This window comes from Microcaecilia unicolor, chromosome 2 (genome assembly GCF_901765095.1).
Source record: "Microcaecilia unicolor chromosome 2, aMicUni1.1, whole genome shotgun sequence".
NCBI lineage: Eukaryota > Metazoa > Chordata > Amphibia > Gymnophiona > Siphonopidae > Microcaecilia > Microcaecilia unicolor.
Genome location: NC_044032.1, coordinates 489,335,775 through 489,356,461, shown reverse-complemented (window position 1 = coordinate 489,356,461; position 20,687 = coordinate 489,335,775). Strand labels below are relative to the sequence as shown.

Sequence of the window (20,687 nt, the reverse complement as noted above, 5' to 3'; positions counted from 1 at the left end):
CAACAGCCACAACACTCATCACACTACCCACCCACAAAACTACCCTACCTGGTCGCAACCACTACCCACAAAATGCCCCAACAACTCTAAAAGACTGTCCATCAACTCCCACCATCCTGTAAAATGTCCTCTATTGCCAAAAACTATTTGCAACTGCCCACTCTCCCAAAAACTGCTACTTTCTCACCACCCTACCGCCAACTGCACCCACCATCAGCCTCCAAATTGTTCCTCCCCCTAAAACCATCCTTTATTCTCCTGCAAACTTCCCCACCACCTCCAGCAAGCACACAGCACACACACACAGACAGCCACACACATATGCACGCAGAGAGTTTGGAAAGAATTCCATGAATCATGCTCTGCATGCTTTTCCCACTCAGATATATCATTTTTAAAAGCTAAGTGCACAATGGGCTTTTTTTTTTTTTTTAAATAGTTGTCAAATTGCTGGACCTTTTTTTTGTTGTTGTTTTGCTTTTTATTAAAAGAAAGTCTAGGAGGCACGTCCTTAAGATAAAGACCAATACTACAAGAACCACCCCACCACCACCACCACCAAAAGGCAGCTTTGCTCAAAATGCAAGCAGCATCTGCAGTGAAAGCACAAAAGACAAAAGAACAGCCAAATATTAGATCACCTGGAAAAAGAATTTTAAAACTTACTGTGCTCATGGCGTTCCCGATTATAAAATTAGAGAAAAAAAATCTATGGTATAGATAAAGTACCATAAAAGAGATAGTAAGTTAACCAAGCAGGCTATTTTCAACTTCTTATGTGTCTTTGTTGCACATTTCTTTTGACAGTACACAGTTAAAATTCCAGATCTGGAAAGATTTCTTAATATGCAACTCTTCAAAACCTACAAGAAAAAAAAAACAACAAAAAATCATCACTAATTATGTAGTATGTCTTGACTCCCTTAACAGAAGATTAACATGTTTTTCAAGAGCCTTTTTTTTTTTTTTTTTTTAGGAATTCAACATTTTTATTATTTCAAATAGAGAAACTGCCAAGAATGAATGTAACTCACCTTGAGCTACTACTGAAAAAGGTGTGAGCAAAATCTAAATAAATAAGATGCAAATGTGCAGATCTTATCCACAGGTCTCCCAGAACACAACTAGGAATGAAAATCCATTCCCTTTCCTATTTTTCCATAATATTAATTGAAGTTTCTCTGGAAGTGAAGGTTTGGTTTCTTATAACCTCCTTTCTCTAATCCTAAAAAGCCCCCTCCCCTGATGCCTGCTAGCCTTCCCTCCCCTACCAGTCCCAACCCCCAGAACCCAAACTCCATCTCAACCAAAACATCCCATAGAGTGTCCATCTGAATCCAACATTCCAAGTTAAATCACATTGTGTTTAAGATCAAGCTTCTAGTCCACTGGGGAGGAACTGTAAGAAAAGCTCCCATATTAACAAAAATCTGTTTGCGCTTGGGAATAAGATGGATGTCTTTCACTTCTCACATTAGAAGATAGTGAATCTGCGCCCTCCATTCCAATATGAGGGAGGGTCACTAGCAGTCCAAGATTGAAGGATACATTTCCTGCTCACAAAATTTAGTTCCATACCCTTTTCTGTAACATTTCTTGCTCCTGGGAGATCCAGTACTAGAGATCCAGGAAGGTACTGGATGGCTTATCTAGTCAGCTGGTTCAAATACCTTACCACCTCTGCACAGAAGCTCCGAATTGATGGGCAACTCCAGAAAGCATAAAACAGGTTGTTTCTTATTCCCTCGCTTTTTAAAAACCACAGCTGTACCTAATTCTTCCTGCTTTACATATTTGAGATGAAAAGTACCGTAAGCAATCACAATCTAAGAATGGAATATAATGTTTAATCTGACAAGAGGCAAACTGGTCACCCCACTTAGTATTTAAACACCACCAGAGGCCTTTGCAGGATATCAGATTCCCATCATTATTAAGCAAATGTGAACATCTCCAGGAAAAAGTGACTGAAATAGCAGACACAGAATGTTGAGAATGGCCAATTTTTCATTTCACGAGTTCATAAGCAGTCTGAAAAAGTTAAATGTTTGAACTTCTGTAACTTTTTTTTACATAAAAGGATGGGAATAAGACACATTATAAATGGTTTGCTCTAACAATCTCATTTTTTGTTTCTGGTGCCTGTTTTAGTTTAGTTTATCTGGCATTTGCTATAACATCTTTGCTAACTCAGGAGATCAAAGCAATTAAAGTAAAATCAAAAGAAATGGAAAAGAATTACAATATTCATATAGGAAAGGCTAGAAACACCATTCATAAAAGTTAAATCAGAAACAGAATCAAAAGCATAGGAAAAGGGGTAGGGGGCGGAGTAAGGTATTCCTGAAATGAGGAAGGTCCAAAAATGCACTCATTTAAATGGAATTAAAAGCTGATGTGAAGAGCCAAGTTTTTTTTTCTTTAAAATAATCTTTATTGGCTTCAACAAATAAACAGGTTGCTTCTCATTCAATATTTGTGCATATGGACAACCAAAACAACTGTATACATTAAACCCTCCCTCTAAACCCTTCCCCCCATTAACTCTGAAGGAAAGGATAAAATAAAAAAAATAAAAAAATAAAAAAACCCAAAAACTGAACAGCCAAGTTTTTAAAGCTGCTTAAGATTGCGCCAAATCTCTTTTGGGAGTGAATTCCAGTTAACAGTTGTATCTAAAAAACAAACCAACCTGATTTCTTCTCAGTGAATAAAGACTCTATTCTCTGATCCGGGGGGGGGGGGGGGGGGGGGGGGGAATTGGCAACTGAACAGAGGTGTAAGGATTGCAATCCAGTAATGAAGGTATCAATTTAGTTGGCACCTACAAGAGGGAGTTAAAATGAAGCGAGGCCAAAAAGCTTTTTCATGTGTTACTGAGACAATTCATCATCCAGTCTTTCAGGCGGCACACATGATTATACTACAAAGTTCGGTAGTCCAAAGCCTCCATTCTACCAGCTACCATATAGTAAATGCAATCTCATTTTGGGTTTTTTGCCCCCTCCCCCCAAGCAAAATTTTTGAGATCATACAATTTAACAATGTCATATCCTTTCTTAACAGAATGAGAGGTAATAACTGCATTACATAAAGCCACTTGGGGAACAGTATCATGCAAACCAGACTTGTTCTAAGAGTGACAAAAAAGTGTCTGCCAACTTTCCAGCAGTCTCTGAATATAGTCAAGGTGACCAACATTACTGGAATACAAGAGGTGAATGTTAACAGTAAGCTGAATCCCTAGGTAGTGAGACGAGCCCTCCACTCAACTCAAAGGTCTGTCCCCCCAATCCTGTCTTAATGTGTCTGAGATATAGGTAAGGCTTTGGATTTGGAGAGACTCAATTTAAATCCAGCAAAATATCTGTAAAACTTCCCAGTAAAGTGTTGACGTAATCTATAGGCATCTGACAAATGAACTAATGTCATCTGCAAAAGCAGCAATTCTAAACAGTTCATTCTCCATTCAAACTCCCTGAATTCTGGATTTGTTTGTATTTCCCTCAAGAGTGGATCCAGGGTTAAAACCAAAAGCAGAGGGAACAATGGGCATCCCTGCCTTGTGTCCCAATATATAGGGAATATATCAGGGTATACGACATTCACCCAAAGCCAAGAACTCGAGCGACAATATAAGGTTCAAACTGCATCTACAAAATGACCCATAAATCCATACTTGCTCTATGAAATCCCACTGAACACGATCGCTGCTTCGATACTATCAGAGAAGGCTCCCCTATTGAGGGCCTAGCTTCCAGAGAAGTCAGAATTTTATGCATGTTTTTAACAGCATATCTGTCACACACAAACAATACCTGTGACGTATGTAGTAAGTGAGGTGTCCCATTTGCCAGCCTGTAATTTTTGCTATTAGCTTGATTTCAAAGTTCAGAAGGGCTATTGCTCTGTAAGACCCTGGGACCAGTGGGTCCTTTCCCAGCTTAGAAGTACCACTATTTATGCTAAACTCAAACATCTGGGCGTTTTTGGACACCAATACAATGACTGAACAAGTCAGTCAGAAGTTGTACTACCTCATCATGCAGTATCTTATAAAACTCTGTCCTAAAACCATAAGAACCAGGGGCCTCAGCCAGCAGAGCTGAGAGCTAGGCCAGGGACTAGGAGAACCAGTCAGCACAACCTACCATCTGCTAGAGGTAGAGAAAATTCTGGATCTTTCCACTCAGCACCACTAGATTACAGAGCTGCCAAGGGGGCTTGATTTGAGGAGATTTTCAAACACACCTCTAGCCCTGCCCACTCCACTTCCTGGCACAGTCTTCTCTTCTTCCAATTCTTAGCAGCACCAACAAGCCACCGCCCCTTGGATTCTCTGCTCCCCCTCTGTCGGCAGCAGGAGATGCCTTAATAAAATGTCATCTCTTGCTACCACAGGACCAGTCTCACAATAATAGCTGCTCACGGCCTTTATTGTGAGACCGGTCCTGTGGTGACAGGAGATGACATCTTATTAATACATCTCCTTCTGCTGACAGAGGGGGAGCAGGGATGCAAAGGGTGGCCAATCCCAAATCTGTAGATTGGCCACAGTTATGCTGGATATTTCAGGCCAATTAGTTTGTTTTTTTTTCATGGGCCCCAGCCATGTCTGGCAGATGTAGTCTAAAAACCAACATACAGTATTCTGATCAATAAATAGAAAAAATTATTTTTTTTCACCTTTGTCATTTTATTTTTCTAATTATGTCGTTGTCCCAGTCTCTGGTTTCTGTTGTCTCTCAACTCTTGCCATGGTCTCCTTATCCATTTTGACATTTCTTTTCTGTCCCGGGCCAACCCATATTCCCCCTATGTTCCTATCTACCCTGTCCAGCATCTCCCCTTGTCCCTGCCCCTATCCTCCCACCATATTCACTATCTCAGTCTCTGTTTTCATTGTGACTCTGGGCAGTCATGTAACCCTCCATTGCCCCAGTTACAAAATAAGTACCAGTATGGCTTTTCTTATGTTCTTATGAGGTGGGAGGGAAAAACAAAAGGAGGAAAAAGAAAAGTATCAAGTCTGGTGTAGGGTTCCGGTGTGTGCTTAAGTGGCGTTGAATGCTTGGTGGAAGAGCCAGGTTTTAATGGACAATTGAAAATGCTTGAAAGATAATTCAGCACAAATTTCCAAGGGAATTTAATTCCAAAAGAAAGGGACAGTAAAATAGAAAGCATGGTGTCTAGTGAATTCCAGCTGAGCTGATTAGGGATTTTGAAGAACAAGACGCTGATCGTTAATAGATCAAAGACACTGGTGGGAGAATATGGAGTAGTCAAGCTAGTCAGGTAGCAAGGAAGACCAATTCTATGTGCCTTAAAAGTAAGTGCAAGATCTACCTCTGTGTCCTTGACTCCAGCCACGCAGCATTCAACTTCACTTATTCGGTCCACATATTTGCCAAAAGATTGGAACAGCTTTTTACATCTACCTGCCAGATGGTCAAATCTCTAACTCAAAGCCTGGATGACTGCTGTGGTAAGTTGAGCTATTAATGCTGGTTTAACTTGTACACCCCTCTGGTGCATTTTCCGCCATCTTTCTGTCTCTAACCCAGCTTTTCTCCTTGCTCTTTTGCAGTTTAGTTGACATCTGAGGCCGATTCTTGTACAGATATCTGTCCATCCACTAGTCAATATGCCATATCTGCACTGTGCACCACTAAGTGAAAAAAAAAATGTGCAGGATATGGGGCAAGCCAGCCAGGTGGATTGAAGAGCACCAGGAACCCATGTTCTACTGTGCTCAGAGCATCATGTGAGCTTCAAGTCTTTTTTTTTTTTTTTTTTTAATTTTCTACTTCCAGTACTCAAATACAAAGGGGAGAAACAAGAAAAAAAGCATTTGCAGAAGCAGGTGAAAATCTATGGCAGTAATTTTCACTAGGAAGTTTTCAAAAGGGAAAATACTTCCTTTTGAGAACTGGTGCAAAGTCAACATGCAACAGCAACCATGGACTTTGTACCTGCCTGCAGTGGGAAACTTAATCATAAGCCAAAGTTATACAAAACGACAAAAAGGTTAGGGAACTTAGGTATGCTTCTTTTAGTTAATACAATGATAATTTAATCCTGAATATTTTAAGATTTGAGCCTCTCTCCTCTTTTACATTTCAATTTTACTGGTACCCTGTCCCACTGGAAAATGTCTTCTGAAAACAAACAGCCAGCAGATTCTGACACCTCTATTAACCCTTAACAAAAAGGCTGAAGCCCTTACTGCCAGCTTCCTGATCCCACAAGGTGAAATTCATTCACAGCTGTTAACTTTGAATCCTGCTAAGCCAGTCCAGAACAAAGGGTTCAGTCCCCCTACCAGCAGATGGAGGAAGAGATACTGCACTATTCCAGTGACATCACCGGTATAAGGGAACCAAGTTAAGGTGCCACTTTAGGAGAATAAGCCAGAATGGATGCCTAATCTGTTTTATCTCAGCAAGATTCTCTGAAGTGTGTGGTTGCTACCATGGAGCCCAGAAACCTCGAGCAAATAGACCTTGCAGGTTCAGCATGTGAATCACTGGCAGAATACTGCCCCCTATCTGGTGCTGAATTGAACCCCAAGGTACTCAAGCTCCTACACAGGCACCAACTAGCTTCTGGCATAATTCATTACCCAAACCATATGCTCTAGCAGGTGAATTGCCTCTGCGAAAGCTGGCCTCAAGTCTGCCTCTGTATCAGCCCAAATCAACCAGTTGTTCAGGTACTGATGCACCCAGACCCAGGAATGTTACTACTATGGCATTGGAAAAATTCCATGGAGCCATCACCAGGCTGGACGGGACCGCCCTGAATTGGTATTTTCTGCCCAAGACACAGAAATGCAGAAAATGCTTGAGGGAGTCCCAGATGACATAGGAAGATAGCTTCAGTCTGAGTGGGTGATTTTACATTTCCACCAGATTTGGAGAAGTTAATCACAGACTGCAGGGTCTCCATACAGATATGCCGGGCCTAGAGGGAAGCACTGACAACCCTGAGAACAAGATAGGTCTGAAGGGGCCACCTCTCTTGGGGACCAGGAAAAAAAGAGTAGCATCCCTATCTCTCCTCCCAAAAAGGGGGATCAACTCCAACTATTCCCTGTTGTAGCAGGTGTCAGTGACCTCTATTGCCTCACATCTGGTAAGAAAACCATAGGTGGATGCCAAAAAAGAATTAGGTTTGGCAAATTTCAGGGAGCATCCCTGAAGCACCACTTCCAAAACCCACTAGTCAAAGCAATGAAGGTGCACTCGTGAGCGTCTGCCACTCATCTGCACCAATGAGCCTCACCACTCACCCGGGTTCCCTTCTAAGGCACTGCAGAAGTCGAGGCTCCAGAACCCCCTCTGTCTCAGACACCTCCAGAAGGCTTGTGTTATGCTTGCCAAAACAGAAGCAGTCTCATCCTTTGACTTAGATCTACCCCCAGCTGGGCGGGAAGTTGAGTGTGGACTGTCCTCTAGAGTCGCCAAGATCTGATCTCTCCAAGGCTAGGAAAGCGGCTAGGAAAGCGAATAGAATGTTGGGTGTTATTAGGAAGGGTATGGAGTCCAGGTGTGCGGATGTTATAATGCCGTTGTATCGCTCCATGGTGCGACCGCACCTGGAGTATTGTGTTCAGTACTGGTCTCCGTATCTCAAAAAAGATATAGTAGAATTGGAAAAGGTACAGCGAAGGGCGACGAAAATGATAGTGGGGATGGGACGACTTTCCTATGAAGAGAGGCTGAGAAGGCTAGGGCTTTTCAGCTTGGAGAAGAGACGGCTGAGGGGAGATATGATAGAAGTGTATAAAATAATGAGTGGAATGGATCGGGTGGATGTGAAGCGACTGTTCACGCTATCCAAAAATACTAGGACTAGAGGGCATGAGTTGAAGCTACAGTGTGGTAAATTTAAAACGAATCGGAGAAAATTTTTCTTCACCCAACGTGTAATTAGACTCTGGAATTCGTTTCCGGAGAACGTGGTACGGGCGGTTAGCTTGACGGAGTTTAAAAAGGGGTTAGATAGATTCCTAAAGGACAAGTCCATAGACCGCTATTAAATGGACTTGGAAAAATTCCGCATTTTTAGGTATAACTTGTCTGGAATGTTTTTACGTTTGGGGAGCGTGCCAGGTGCCCTTGACCTGGATTGGCCACTGTCGGTGACAGGATGCTGGGCTAGATGGACCTTTGGTCTTTCCCAGTATGGCACTACTTATGTACTTATGTACTTCACTAGCTTCTCTAGATTTTTGTCAAAAGCAGATGGCCCATAAAGGGCAGTTTACTCAAGCTAGCATTAGAGACTACATCCATTGTCCAATGGAACAGCCATAACCACCTACAGCAACAACTACCAAGGCCACTGATCACGAGGAGATATGAACCAAGTCATAAAAGGACATCTATCAAGAAGGCAGCCCACCCCCTCCCAGCCTGATTCCAAGCATGCTACTTCTTGGGATTCTGGGAGCTGCTGGACCCAGTGCAACAGTATGCAGGCAATGTAGCCTCCACACTACAGGTTTTCAACCCAGTCCTTGGGGCACACCCAGCCAGTCAGGGTTTTCAGGATATCCAGGGACTGGGTTGAAAACCCTGCTCCACATACTGAAACCTAGACCCTCAGAGCAAAGGAGACAAAGACCTGCCTAATGAGCTTTTCTACTTTCCTGTTTTGGGAACCCATCAGCACACCAGGACAACAGGGCCAAATGATATGGGCCCAAGCCCAGGGAACCACCTCCAGTGTAGCCACCATGCCCCCCCCCCCCTAAAAGCTGGTAATAAGACTACACACACTATGTCTCTGGCCTTGTAGTTTGTCTATGCACTCCCTTATGAGAAAGACCGCTCTCAGTGCCTTATCAAAGCAGACCCCCACATACACCAATGTCTGGGAGGGAGAAAAATGACTCGGCACTGTTCACCACCCAACCTAGGTACTCCAAGAGCAGAATGACTTGAGAAGGAGCCCTCGCAGAATCTTCTGCCAAGTTAGCTCAGATGTGCCATCCTCCCCATAAGAATGAACCCAGATCTCCTGGTGGTGCGCAAGCAGGCTGCACCACCAATGCCATCATCTTTGAGAATGTGCAAGGAACAATCAAGAACCCAAAGGGAAGGCCCAAAATTGAAGATGGTGCCCCAGCGCACAAAAATGGAGTATGGAATATGAAGATAGGCCTCTGAAAGATCTAGAACAGTCAAGAACTCACCTGGCCAGTCCTAGACAGACAATCACCAAGCGAAGCATTTGGAAGATGAAAGTATCGGGTACTGGACAGGCCAGCGACAGGACATAGCTCCATTTGACTACCTCCAAGACACACTGATCCAAGATGATACAAGCCCACTTGTGGCCAAAGAGGGACCATCTGTTGCACCCTCAACTAGGAAAGCCTAGGGAACCTGGCCAAGCCAGAGGGACCAGTATCACCAGCTCTTTTGGGAGAACGAAAGGACCTTGGTTTGAAGGACCTGCCTGATCTCAGATCCGACCCAGGCTCATTAATCTGAATGGAAGCAACTCCCACCCCTCGAACAAGCCTTAACTGAAGGGGTCTGCTGGGAGCCCTTCAGGTGCAACTCAGAGCATGGGAAGGCAAGCCTCTCCCCATGCCCTTGATTAGCTTCTCCAGATCATCTCCAAAGAACATCAGCCCCCTAAAGGGAAGCTGGTTAAGCAGCTTCTTAGATGCTGTATCCACAATCAGATGAAGCAGCCTGAGCCACCTACAGCCCCCCATGGTGGCCGCTACAGACCACGAGGAGATGCGCAACAGATCGTAAAGAACAAATCTGCCAGAAAGGTCACTCCAGATACCAAAACATGTCAACTCTGGGGACTCTGGTAACTGATGCAACCAGCTCATCATGGTTCTAACCACTTACTCACCACAAATGATAACTTGCAGTCACATCAGCACCAGAAAAAAAACCCAGCTTCAGCTGCTGCTCCACCTTCTTTCTCATGCATCACTTTTAAAGCTAAGCCCCCTGGACTGAACGGTCATTTTATTAAATTACCACCATGACAAGAGCATCTACCTTAGGATACTTCCAGTACCTGTCCACCAACTCTGGAGCAAAAAGGTATCGCCTGTCCAAAACTCTGGACCCCTGAAGGGCTCATCACAGGTCTCCCACTCTGCCAGCATCATGCAGGAGAGCTCCTTATGCAGTGGGAAATGCTTTAGGGTTCTAAGAGACCCTCTAGAACAGTGCTTCTCAACCAGTTCTTAAGGCACACCTAGTCCCACCAGGTTTTCAGGATATCCAAGTGAATATGCATGAGACAGATTTACATACCTTGGGAGGCAGCGCATGCAAATCTCCTTTATATTCATTGTGGATATCCTGAAAACCTGATGAGACTAGGTGTTCCTCAAGGACTGGGTAGATCAGAACTGCTCCCTTCAGATGGCTTGGCCGAAGGGGCTGAGAAGAGGCCAAGGGTCTCTGTTATTGAATCATTAAGGCAGAAAAGTTCTTCCTGCCTGAAGTAAGGAAGAGTTCTTCCTCCCTCTATTCTCCAGGAGGTACCTCCACTTCACAGCCTGAATCAGGAATGACAGGCTCCTAAAGGTTCCCTGAATCCCCTCAACCACCAAGACAGAAATTGCACACTGTCCACGGTGAAAGCCTGCTTGGTCAGTTGAACTAATTAGTCAAGCAATTTTGGATTCCAGAACCCCTGGGGGCCAGTCCCAGGGATGGTGAGAGAACAATCCTACCAGTCCAATGAGCAATGTTCGAGCTTCTGTTGCAGCAGGAGACAACATGGCTAATATTCCCACCAAAAACAATCGAGACCACAAGTCCTGATGTCACAGCAGGTGGTGTTTCTGAACTGACATTGGCGTGCCCCAGACACCTCTCCAGGACCATTTCCAAAGTTTGAAATGGCCCGTTACAGGAGGAGCAAAAGAAACTAGCGGCTGTACTCAGCTGCCAGCTCCCGTAGGCCAAGCAATGCTGGCCTATCAGCATGCCTGGCCACAGGGTTGGTGTGGGGGGGGCTGGCTCCTCTGTGCCCACATTGTTTTGTTTTTTTTAATTAAATGCTGACAAGAAGCACTAGATGTCTACCTATTTTTAAAATTAGCTTTATTCCCTACACAAAGGGAATAAAACTAAACCAGGCAGGCTGCCTGGAGATGCATGAGAGCCCCAGGGGAAGCAACCCAAGAGAGTGCAAGAGAGCAGATACAGGAAAGTGAAGGGGGAGACCTGAACCTCCTGCAGCATGTGAATTGTGGACATCGAGCCCCATCTCTCACCAAGCCAGTGCCTGTGAGTGATGGCATGTCCGTCGCTCTCCCACACTCCGCAAAGGAGGGAGCTCGAATCAGCCAGTCGTCCAGGTAGGAATGGACTTACATAGTAACATAGTAGATGACGGCAGAAAAAGACCTGCACGGTCCATCTAGTCTGCCCACGATAAACTCGTATGTGTATACCTTACCTTGATTTGTACCTGTCTTTTTCAGGGCACAGACCGTATAAGTCTGTGCAGCAGTATTTCCCGCCTCCCATCACCGGCTCCGGCACAGACCCCGTATAAGTCTGCCCTCCCCCATCCTAGCCTCTCAACCACCAACCCCTCTTCCCCCCGCCTTGCACTCCTTCCTTGCGGAGATAAGCCGCAATGACCACCATCACTTTGGAGAAGGTCCGCGGAGCCGTAGCCAACCCGAACGGGAGGGCTCTGAACTGGAAGTGCCGGCCCAGCACTGCAAAGCGCAGGAAGCGCTGATGAGGCGGCCAGATGGGAATGTGCAGATAAGCTTCCTTGATGTCAAAGGATGCCAGGAATTCTCCTTCTTGTACCGCAGCAATCACGGAGCGGAGAGTCTCCATATGGAAATGCCGTATTCGCAAGGCCCGATTGACTCCCTTGAGGTCGAGAATAGGCCGAGAACAGCCTCCTTTCTTTGGCACCACAAAGTAAATGGAGTAACGTCCTGTGCCATGCTGCTCTACGGGCACTGGGACCTCCACCCCAAGGCAGAGCAAGTTGTCCAGAGTCTGCTGAACTGCTGCCACTTTGAGGAAGACTTGCAGGGAGAGTTCACGAACCCGTCTCTCAGGGGCCGGCAGAACTCCAACTTGTAGCCGTTTGTAGTCGTCTCTGATGACTTCTAGAGCCCAAGCGTCTGAAGTTGGCCTGGTCCACTCGTCCAGAATAGAGGACAGCCTTAATCCTATCTGCTCTGGGACATGGACCACGGCCCCATCATTGGGTACGAGACCCTTGCCTTGATCTCCGGCAACCTCTTGCCTTTAGAACTGCCAAGATCCGTCACGATCTTGTCCAGTTCATCCCCGAAGAGCAGCTTGCCCTTAAAAGGCAAGTTGGCTAAGTGGGATTTGGAGGCATGGTCAGCTGACCAATGCTTAAGCCATAGCCATCGACGGGCAGAGACTGTCTGAGACATACCTTTAGCCGAGGCTCTCAAAACATCATACAGCAAGTCTGCCAAGTAAGCCAAGCCCGACCAGGACCGGCCAATCCGCCCTCAAGGAAGGATCCGAGGGGGAGGCCCGCTACACCACCGTCAGGCTTGCCCTGGCCACATAGGAGCCACAAACCGAGGCGAGTCCTGCAAACTCAAGACGGCCGCTTCAAAGGCTAACTTTAAGGCCGCTTCCAATTTCCTGTCCTGTGAATCCTTAAGGGCAGAGCCACCTTCCACCAGCAAAGCCGTCTTTTTTGTCACAGCAGTGATTAGAGAGTCCACTGCCGGCCAGCGCAAGGCCTACTGTTCACCCTCTGGCAGAGAGTACAGATGAGTCATGGCCCTGGCTACCTTGAGGCTCGCCTCAGGAGAATCCCATTGAGCCGAAATTAGAGTTTTCATGGCTTCATGGATGTGGAAGGTCCTGGAAGGGCGCTTGGTTCCCAACATAATAGCGGAACCCGCCGAGGCTGAAGGAGGGCCTTCCTCCGGAGAGGAAATACTCAAGATGCTCATAGCCTGAACTAACAGGTTAAGCAATTCCTCTGAGCGAAAAAGCTGCACTGCAGAGGGGTCATCCCCCCATCAGGGCGAGGATCAGCCTCCTCCAAAGAATCCCCAAGGGACCTTTGGGAGAACTCAGAAACGCTGCCCTCATCTACATCAGAGGAGACAGAGTCCACCAAGACCTGAAGATCCACCCGAAGGCGCTTGATTAGGGAAGCCTCTACCCCCATATCTGATAGGGGAGCAGCAGCAGCGTTTTGCAGTTGAAAGGCCCTGATGCAGAAACAAAATAAACTTGGGGAAGAAACCCCCGTTTGTGCCCCTCTGCAACCTGGGCCACAGCCCTAGAGTAACTCTCAACCTCCACTCCATAGAGTGGGGGAGAGGCGCGGTATGCATCCAAAAGGGCGTCCGGCGCGTCACTCTGCGAAGGAGCCGTGCGGGAAGCATGGCGCTTAAACTTCGCCATCTTCTTACTGCCGCCCAACTCAAAGGCGGCCATACCAGAGGCCGTCCGAGCTGCATGGGCGGCCGATGTCGGAAGGGCGGACATTGGGGGATGGGCGCCTAAGGCGGGAAAGGCTGCCGACGCCTCAGCAGAGGAAAAACCGGCTAAATCAGCAAAGTCTGGAAGGGCGCCCAAAAAGGGCTTCTCTGCCTCCGATCCCCGTGCCTCTCCGCTAGCCACGCGATCGCGGTCCGGGGAGCGCATTGTCACGCCCTTACCATCCGACGCCATGATCCACGAGGGAAATGTTCGGGGAGCCCCTGCCCGCTAGGAAAAGGTAAAATTACCTGCTTCTTGCTCCGAGCTGCAACGAATTGTGTCCCAGTGAGCAGCTGCAAGTAAAATCTTTTCTGCTTCAAGATTGTTATGTTTTTTCTTTTTTTTTTTTAACGGAGCCAGCGGGAGGAGGGAGGAAAGGAGGGACCTGGCACCACCAGGTTTGCACTTGTTCACGAAGAGCCCTCAACCCCAGGTACTCAACAAAGCCTAAGAAAACAGGCGTGGAGACCAAGCCAGAGCTGCTGCGTGTGACCGCTCACCTGCTAAATAGAGAGAATACTGAAGATTACCTGGTAGCACATGACCACATATAGAGAGGCAAAAGATTGCTCTCTATCTCCACCTGCTGGTAGATGGACACAACCCACCAGTCTATGGATTGATCTGCTTGATATGGAAACAGTTATGCACCCTGGAGTAGAGTCAAAGGGCAAAGGCCATAAATCGTGAGGCCCAGGAACTTATGATCTGATATGATATCCTTACGGGCAAACAGGCCTGGGAAAGGAGGAAGCATAGACAAATATGAGAATGTGGTTTAGCAGGTGAGGGAAACCAGATGGCTTTGAAAGAAGACTAGATGATCCTGGGTAAGATAACTTGTTGAAGAATTGTAAATCATTGTTAAATATAAAGTGTATAAAAATAGCCGTTTCAGTTCTGTATGTTGGAGTGATAGATACAGCCAGCATATTTATGCAGTAGTTCCATCCTCCCATGAGACAATATTAATTGTATCAATACTTGGTAAGTGAATTACCTTTCTCATAGACGGCAGCCTTGGTCTTTTATCTCTGCAAATTGTAGGTAAATGATATATGAAGGTTTGGAGCGGTGGTAAAAAGACCTAAACACTTATATGGGTTTAATTCATTGGTGACTTCCCGACGTAGATTAGAGGGGAGCTTTATGGTGCTCGGATTCAAGCTGCAAGCATCCTGACACTCCGACTGTGTTAACACAAAGATTGGTAAGTGACATCTTTAAATTATTTCCTGTTATTACTGGCAGGTCCTAGGTCTGAACTTGGCATGCAGGCTAGGTGTTTTAAAATAGCATTGCAAGGTCCTATGTCGCTATTGTCTGAATAGGTGTTTTAAAATAGCAGAAACCTCTGGTAGGTCCTAGGGTCTGATCAGCCTTAGCTGCGAGTAAAATACCGGGTTTAAAAACAAGCTCTAGTAGGTCCTAAGTCTCGATTGTTAGAATAGGTGTTTTCAAATACTAGGTTTTTAATATAATGGCTATGCTCCTTGAAAATGTAACTAAATACTTTCCTTTAGAGAAAAACGAACTTACTAAATTAAATCAAAAATGGTTTAAGTGGAATCAACAGCAAACTAATTTTTACTGGCCATCAAATGGTTCATTTGAGGGTTCCTTATTGAAACAATTGCTTACAATGAGAAACAGAATAAGGGAAAATCCCGACTGAAACATTTACAAGCTATTAATAAATGGATTTTGGTGGGTGAAAAACAATTAGCATCCCAAACTTTACCAGATGATACTACATTTCCACCACCACTGCCCACCAATCCATCATGCCCTCCTCCATACGAGCAGGCTTACAGCATACTATATCCAGGGAATCGCCCCAAACTAAATTATTTCCCTGTGGCATGGCTGTCGGATATCAGAAGCTCTATACTGATTTAATTGATATGACAGAGGATACCAAGAAAATTCCCATACACAGCCAATCCACTACTACTGTCAAGATTGCAGGAGTCGTGGATCTCATAGAACTGAATTCCGACAACCCAGCAGATACTGTTGAGATCGCCTCTGTGACGTCTCACAGCCATTGCTCAGATTCATTAATCGACCGACCTATGCCTCATCTTACACCCATGTATCTCAGGGGGACGCCCTTGGGACCTATGGGTTTAACATCGAGGTTTCAGGACATCGCTAATGAAATGCAAAATGATATGGATACGATTCGGCATAGTCTCACTAAATTACCTCCTTACTGTCCAAATCCCCAATATGTTTCAGTTACCGAGTACTTAACCTCCCCCAGCGGGTTAATTTCCTGGGGACAGAACACCAGAATGCCAACGAATATGTAGCCCCACAGAAAAATTCCCCAAATACAACTAAAGTACTGCCTTTGCTTCATAAACAGTCTTGCGGTATTACCCACACAGAATACACTCCATATTCTAATGTGGAACTAACTAGTTTAATTCAACAACTCCCTGATTTATCCGCTGGAGTTACCAAATGGATTCATACATTTGAGGAACTAACCATGGGCTCCATACCAGCTATAGGAGATAGTAAAGCCCTTTTAGAACGTATACCACAGGCCAATGTAATTGATCTTTTCATGGCCACCGGAATCGGCCAACTTGTAACCTCCGATCTTTATGACGGGGACAAATTCTCTGAGATTAAGGGCCCTTTTTGGACAACCGTCCGTAATTTTATTTATTTATTGCATTTGTATCCCACATTCCTCCACCTATTTGCAGGCTCAATGTGGCTTACATAGATTTGATAACATTGTCACAGCTGGATATCAGATACAGTTAGTTATGTGTAGCGATTAAGGAAGGGGAGAGGGAAGAAGGAAGAGAGTTAAGGTCGTTATAGAGTGTGTGCGTTCATAATTGAGTGGACTTAGTGAGGTTATAGGTTTTCATTGTAGGCCTTGTTGTAGAAGAATGTTTTCAGAGATTTTCGAAACGTAGTTGTTTCTTTGATTGCTTTCAGGTCTGTAGGTAATGCATTCCATATCTGCGTGCTCTTGTAAGAGAATGTAGTGGCGTGCATCAGCTTGTATTTAAGTCCGTTGCAGCTGGGGTAGTGCAGGTTGAGAAATTTGCGGGATGATCTTGTGGCGTTTCTGGGAGATAGGTCCACGAGGTTTAGCATATAGATTGGGGCGTCTGCATGAATGACTTTGTGTACAATCGTGCATATCTTGAACGCAATGCGCTCCTTAAGTGGAAGCCAGTGAAGTTTCTCTCTTAGGGGTTTTGTGCTTTCATATTTGGTTTTTCCAAATACGAGTCTGGCGGCTGTATTCTGGGCAGTCTGGAGTTTTTTGTCTGTTCTTTGCACCCAGCATATAGTGCGTTGCAGTAGTCCAGTTGGCTTATTACCATTGATTGTACCAGGGTATGGAAGATGTATCGAAAGGTTTTAATCTTAAGTTTCCACATGGTGTACAACATCTTTTTCGTCGTGTTTTTCACGTGGGTATCAAGAGTGAGGTTTCGATCAATGGTGACTCCGAGAATTTTCAAGTTTTGTGAGACCGGAAGAGAACAGTACAGTGTTATTATGGCGTTGAAGTTTTTTGTGTTATGTTGTGAGGCGAGTACAAGACATTGTGTTTTTTCTGCGTTAAGTTTTAGTTGGAATGCATCTGCCCAGGTGTGCATTATTTGGAGGCTTTGGTTGATCTCGTTGGTGATTTCATTTAGATTTTGTTTGAATGGGATGTAAATTGTGACATCTGCATAAATGTAGGGGTTGAGGTTTTGACTGGCTAGTAGTTTGGCTAGAGGTATCATCATTAGGTTGAATAATGTTGGTGAGACAGGGGATCCCTGGGGGACTCCACATTCCGGTATCCATGGTGGTGATCTGTCCCCGTTCGTTATTAGTTGATATGATCTTCTGGTCAAGAATCCTTTGAACCATTTGAGAACAGTGCCTCCTACTCCAAAGTATTCTAGTATATGCACTGGACATGTCGAATTGCAGGAGGAGGATGTTGTTGCCTGTCGCAATTGCTTGTTTGAATGAGTTCATTGCAGATACTAGTACAGTGCTTTTTTTTTTAGTATCTTTCGGTAACGGAGTAGGAAGTTTCCTTTATCCGTGGGAAAGAGTCCATTTTGAAGCCTTTAGTTTATATGCTTCGTGAGGTCTGTTTTGAATTGTTTGGGTGCGGATCTTATTAGACTGTTAGGGCAGATGTCTAATTTGCATTGCGATTTGGCGTATTTTCCTAGCCAGTGTGAAATTTCTTTTTTTTTTTTTTACATCTTTATTAAATTTCAATTATACATTTACATAAAATAAATGCCAGAAAAATAAAAATACCAAATTCTATCAAATTGAATAACAGGAAAAATAACTTTTAAATTTGTCCACAAAATAGTTCTGTTAAAGGGAATTATCCCAATATTTAGCAAAAAGAAATATTATGAGAGGGAGAACACATTTACCAACTGGCGGTTTCAAGGACCGCTCAGCTGTGTCCTTTTCCTTAAGGGAAATAAATTGTGCCAATTTAACTGGGTCAAAGAACACATAGTTGACAATTCAAAGAAATTAAACATCTACAGGAAAATTTTAGGGTAAAAGTTCCTCCCAGTGCTAAAGTACGTGGCCTCAGCACTAGGAATTCCTTTCTCCATCTCTGTGTGGATCTATTCAAATCCAGATAAACTTGTATCCTCGCCCCGAGAAATTGTTGAGTAATGTTTCTGAAGTAAAGCCGCAGGGCACTATTTCTATCATACTCGAAGGCAAAAGTTAATAGTAAAGTCGTACGTTCTGTGATTACCTCCAACAAGGTTTCAAGTAAACCAGTTAAATTTTGTGGTACATTTGGGACAGAAGGTAATCTCAGTCCTGTAATGTAATATGCCTTTACTATTGGTGGAAATAAATCAGTTGGTATTCCCAAAACTTCCAAAAAATACTCTCTCAACATTTCTATTGCAGGTAAAGTTGGTGACTTTGGAAAGTTCAGGAATCTCAAATTGTTTCGTCTTAACCGATTCTCTAAATATTCAATTTTCTTCTGCACCTTATCAGTATCTGCAATCAGTGTTCCAGAGCATACTTTTAGCTTTTTAATCTCACAGTTATTAAACTCACATTTTTCTTCTTGTACCTTCACCTCGCTCATGTAGCATATGATGTTGAGATTTTATTTCGGCTACTTCAGCTTTAAATGAATTAGTGGATTGCTGCACAGTCGAGCTCAAGGCCTGGATTGCCTCCAACAGGGTTTCCAAAGTAACCACGGCAGGTCTCACAAATCCGCCAGAGGTCATCGCAGGAGTCGCCAGAATAGGAGAAGCCAGGGGAACGCTCTACTCAAGCTACGTCCAGATAGTGAATTTTCCGGCGTGGACGATCCCGCAGGGCCTCCTATAGGTGCTGCCGATGTCAGCTGTAACTCTCCTTGCGAAACAATCCCTCCGACGGGCCTCGGCGGTGCCGTTTGTTGAGGCGGGCTCAAAGACGCCGTCTTGGAGCTGAAGTCTCCAGAAAAAAACCGGAGACCCAACCAAGGTCGGTAACTGAGGTCTTTGTGTTGGGGCGCAAAACGCCTCCATTGTTGTCTGTCGCGTAGCTGGAACAAGAACTGGGCTAGAGGAGGCTTTAGCCCCTGTCTTCCCCTTTCTTTTCCCCATAGATTAGGGGGTCTGAAAGAAAGCTTAGCAAAGGTCGGTGGATGAGTAAAAGTGCTCACAACACACCTCCTCTCACGGACGCCATCTTGGACTCTAGATGGATCAGTGTGAAATTTCTTTTGGTGAGAGCATGTCAAAGTCGGTCCATGATCGATTTACTGGGCATTCTCCGGGTTTTGGGTCTAGACATTCGAGGATATTTGTATAGTCCGTTGTGGTAGTGGGTATCATGAGTCGGGGCTTTATGATTTTTTCATTGAAGTAGTTCGCGAGGTTGGTTGCTGATGGTGTATCTGAGTTGCTGGAGGTGACATTGGCAGTATTTAGAAAATTGTTTGCGAGTGAGAAGAGTTTGTGTGTATCCTTGTAGTTTGGTCCTATTTTGGTTTTGTAACCGGTATCCCACACGCAAGGACTTTTCCGTCTTTACTTCCCAGTATTGGGAACCTACGGAATCTATTGAACAATACATGCTTAAATTACAACTATATAGAGAAGAGACAGAGGAGCGATTTGATGCTCCGAATGGCCTCCCTGTGTTTTACCATTTATTTAAAGAAACCTTACCCTCTAAAATCAAGGAAGCTCTAGATAATACAGTTGGTATTTCACAGAAGTTATGGCCAGAAATGAAAGAACACATTCTCCATCATTGTAGGTCATTCACGAAAGAGTCAAAAACAGGGTAAAGAACTACAAAAATTGCAAACCCACCTTATGTCCCTTCAGATCAAGCAGATAGAGCAGGAAAAACCTCCAAAACACAGGCTAGGGTCTATACCTATACCTAATGATGATTCTTTAATTTTTGATAGGGATGAACAGTTTCCCCAACGACCTGAGGACTTTCCTCAAAATACAAATCCGATCATGTACATGAGGGGTAGAGGAAGACGAAATTTTAGAGGAAATTCTAGGAGGATGTTTACGGGGATTTTCAGGGCGTGGCCGCTTCAGTGCCGGTCCCCAGGATTATCCCAGTCCATCTCGCTGCCCTAATATCCAGTGATGGCAGTGCAATAATATTGGCCATTACGCCTCTGAGTGCAGGAGCGGGGGCTCTAATTACAATACCCGATCATGATATCAGAATCCTGACTCATGCCTGTGTTTACCTTTATGGAACCCAGACAATCCCGATCAACCCCAGTGACTAGGAGTCGTCCACAATGGTGCAGGATATAGTGATCTCATGGTAACATTATACATTCAAGGAATTCCAGTCTCATTTACGGTTGATACTGGAGCCTCATGTACTGTTTTAGCTAATGCCCCGCCGCAGCTAGTGAAGCAGCTTAAATTATCCAAGGAACACATTACCACTATGGGATTTAACAGTGTACCTACAGACACACCAGTATTAGAATCTATAAGTACAATTTGCTGACCAAGAAATAGTTGCTCCACTGTTATATGCACCTTTATGCAATGTTAACCTTTTAGGACGAGACTTACTGACTCAATTTAAATTCCAGATTCATCTCGATTTACCTTTGCCTACTGTTAATACTTCCCTGATTTTTGCTGTTGCTACTTTAATGGACCAAATTGTTTCTACTGCCTT

General features: G+C 44.7%; 1 protein-coding gene across 3 annotated transcripts in view; it reads right to left on the bottom strand.

The window, feature by feature from the left end:
• The window catches only part of RNF4 (ring finger protein 4), a 172,117-nt gene that overhangs the window by 134,028 nt on the left and 17,402 nt on the right, over positions 1 to 20,687 (bottom strand). For 2 of the 3 annotated variants that reach the window (XM_030191115.1, XM_030191116.1), the window contains exon 2: positions 667 to 863. The exons of the other annotated variant lie outside the window; for it this stretch is intronic. In XM_030191115.1, the coding sequence (XP_030046975.1) occupies positions 667 to 732 (66 nt within the window). In that variant the 5' untranslated portion in view covers positions 733 to 863. The remainder of the gene's footprint in view (positions 1 to 666; positions 864 to 20,687) is intronic. 3 annotated transcript variants of the gene reach the window in all.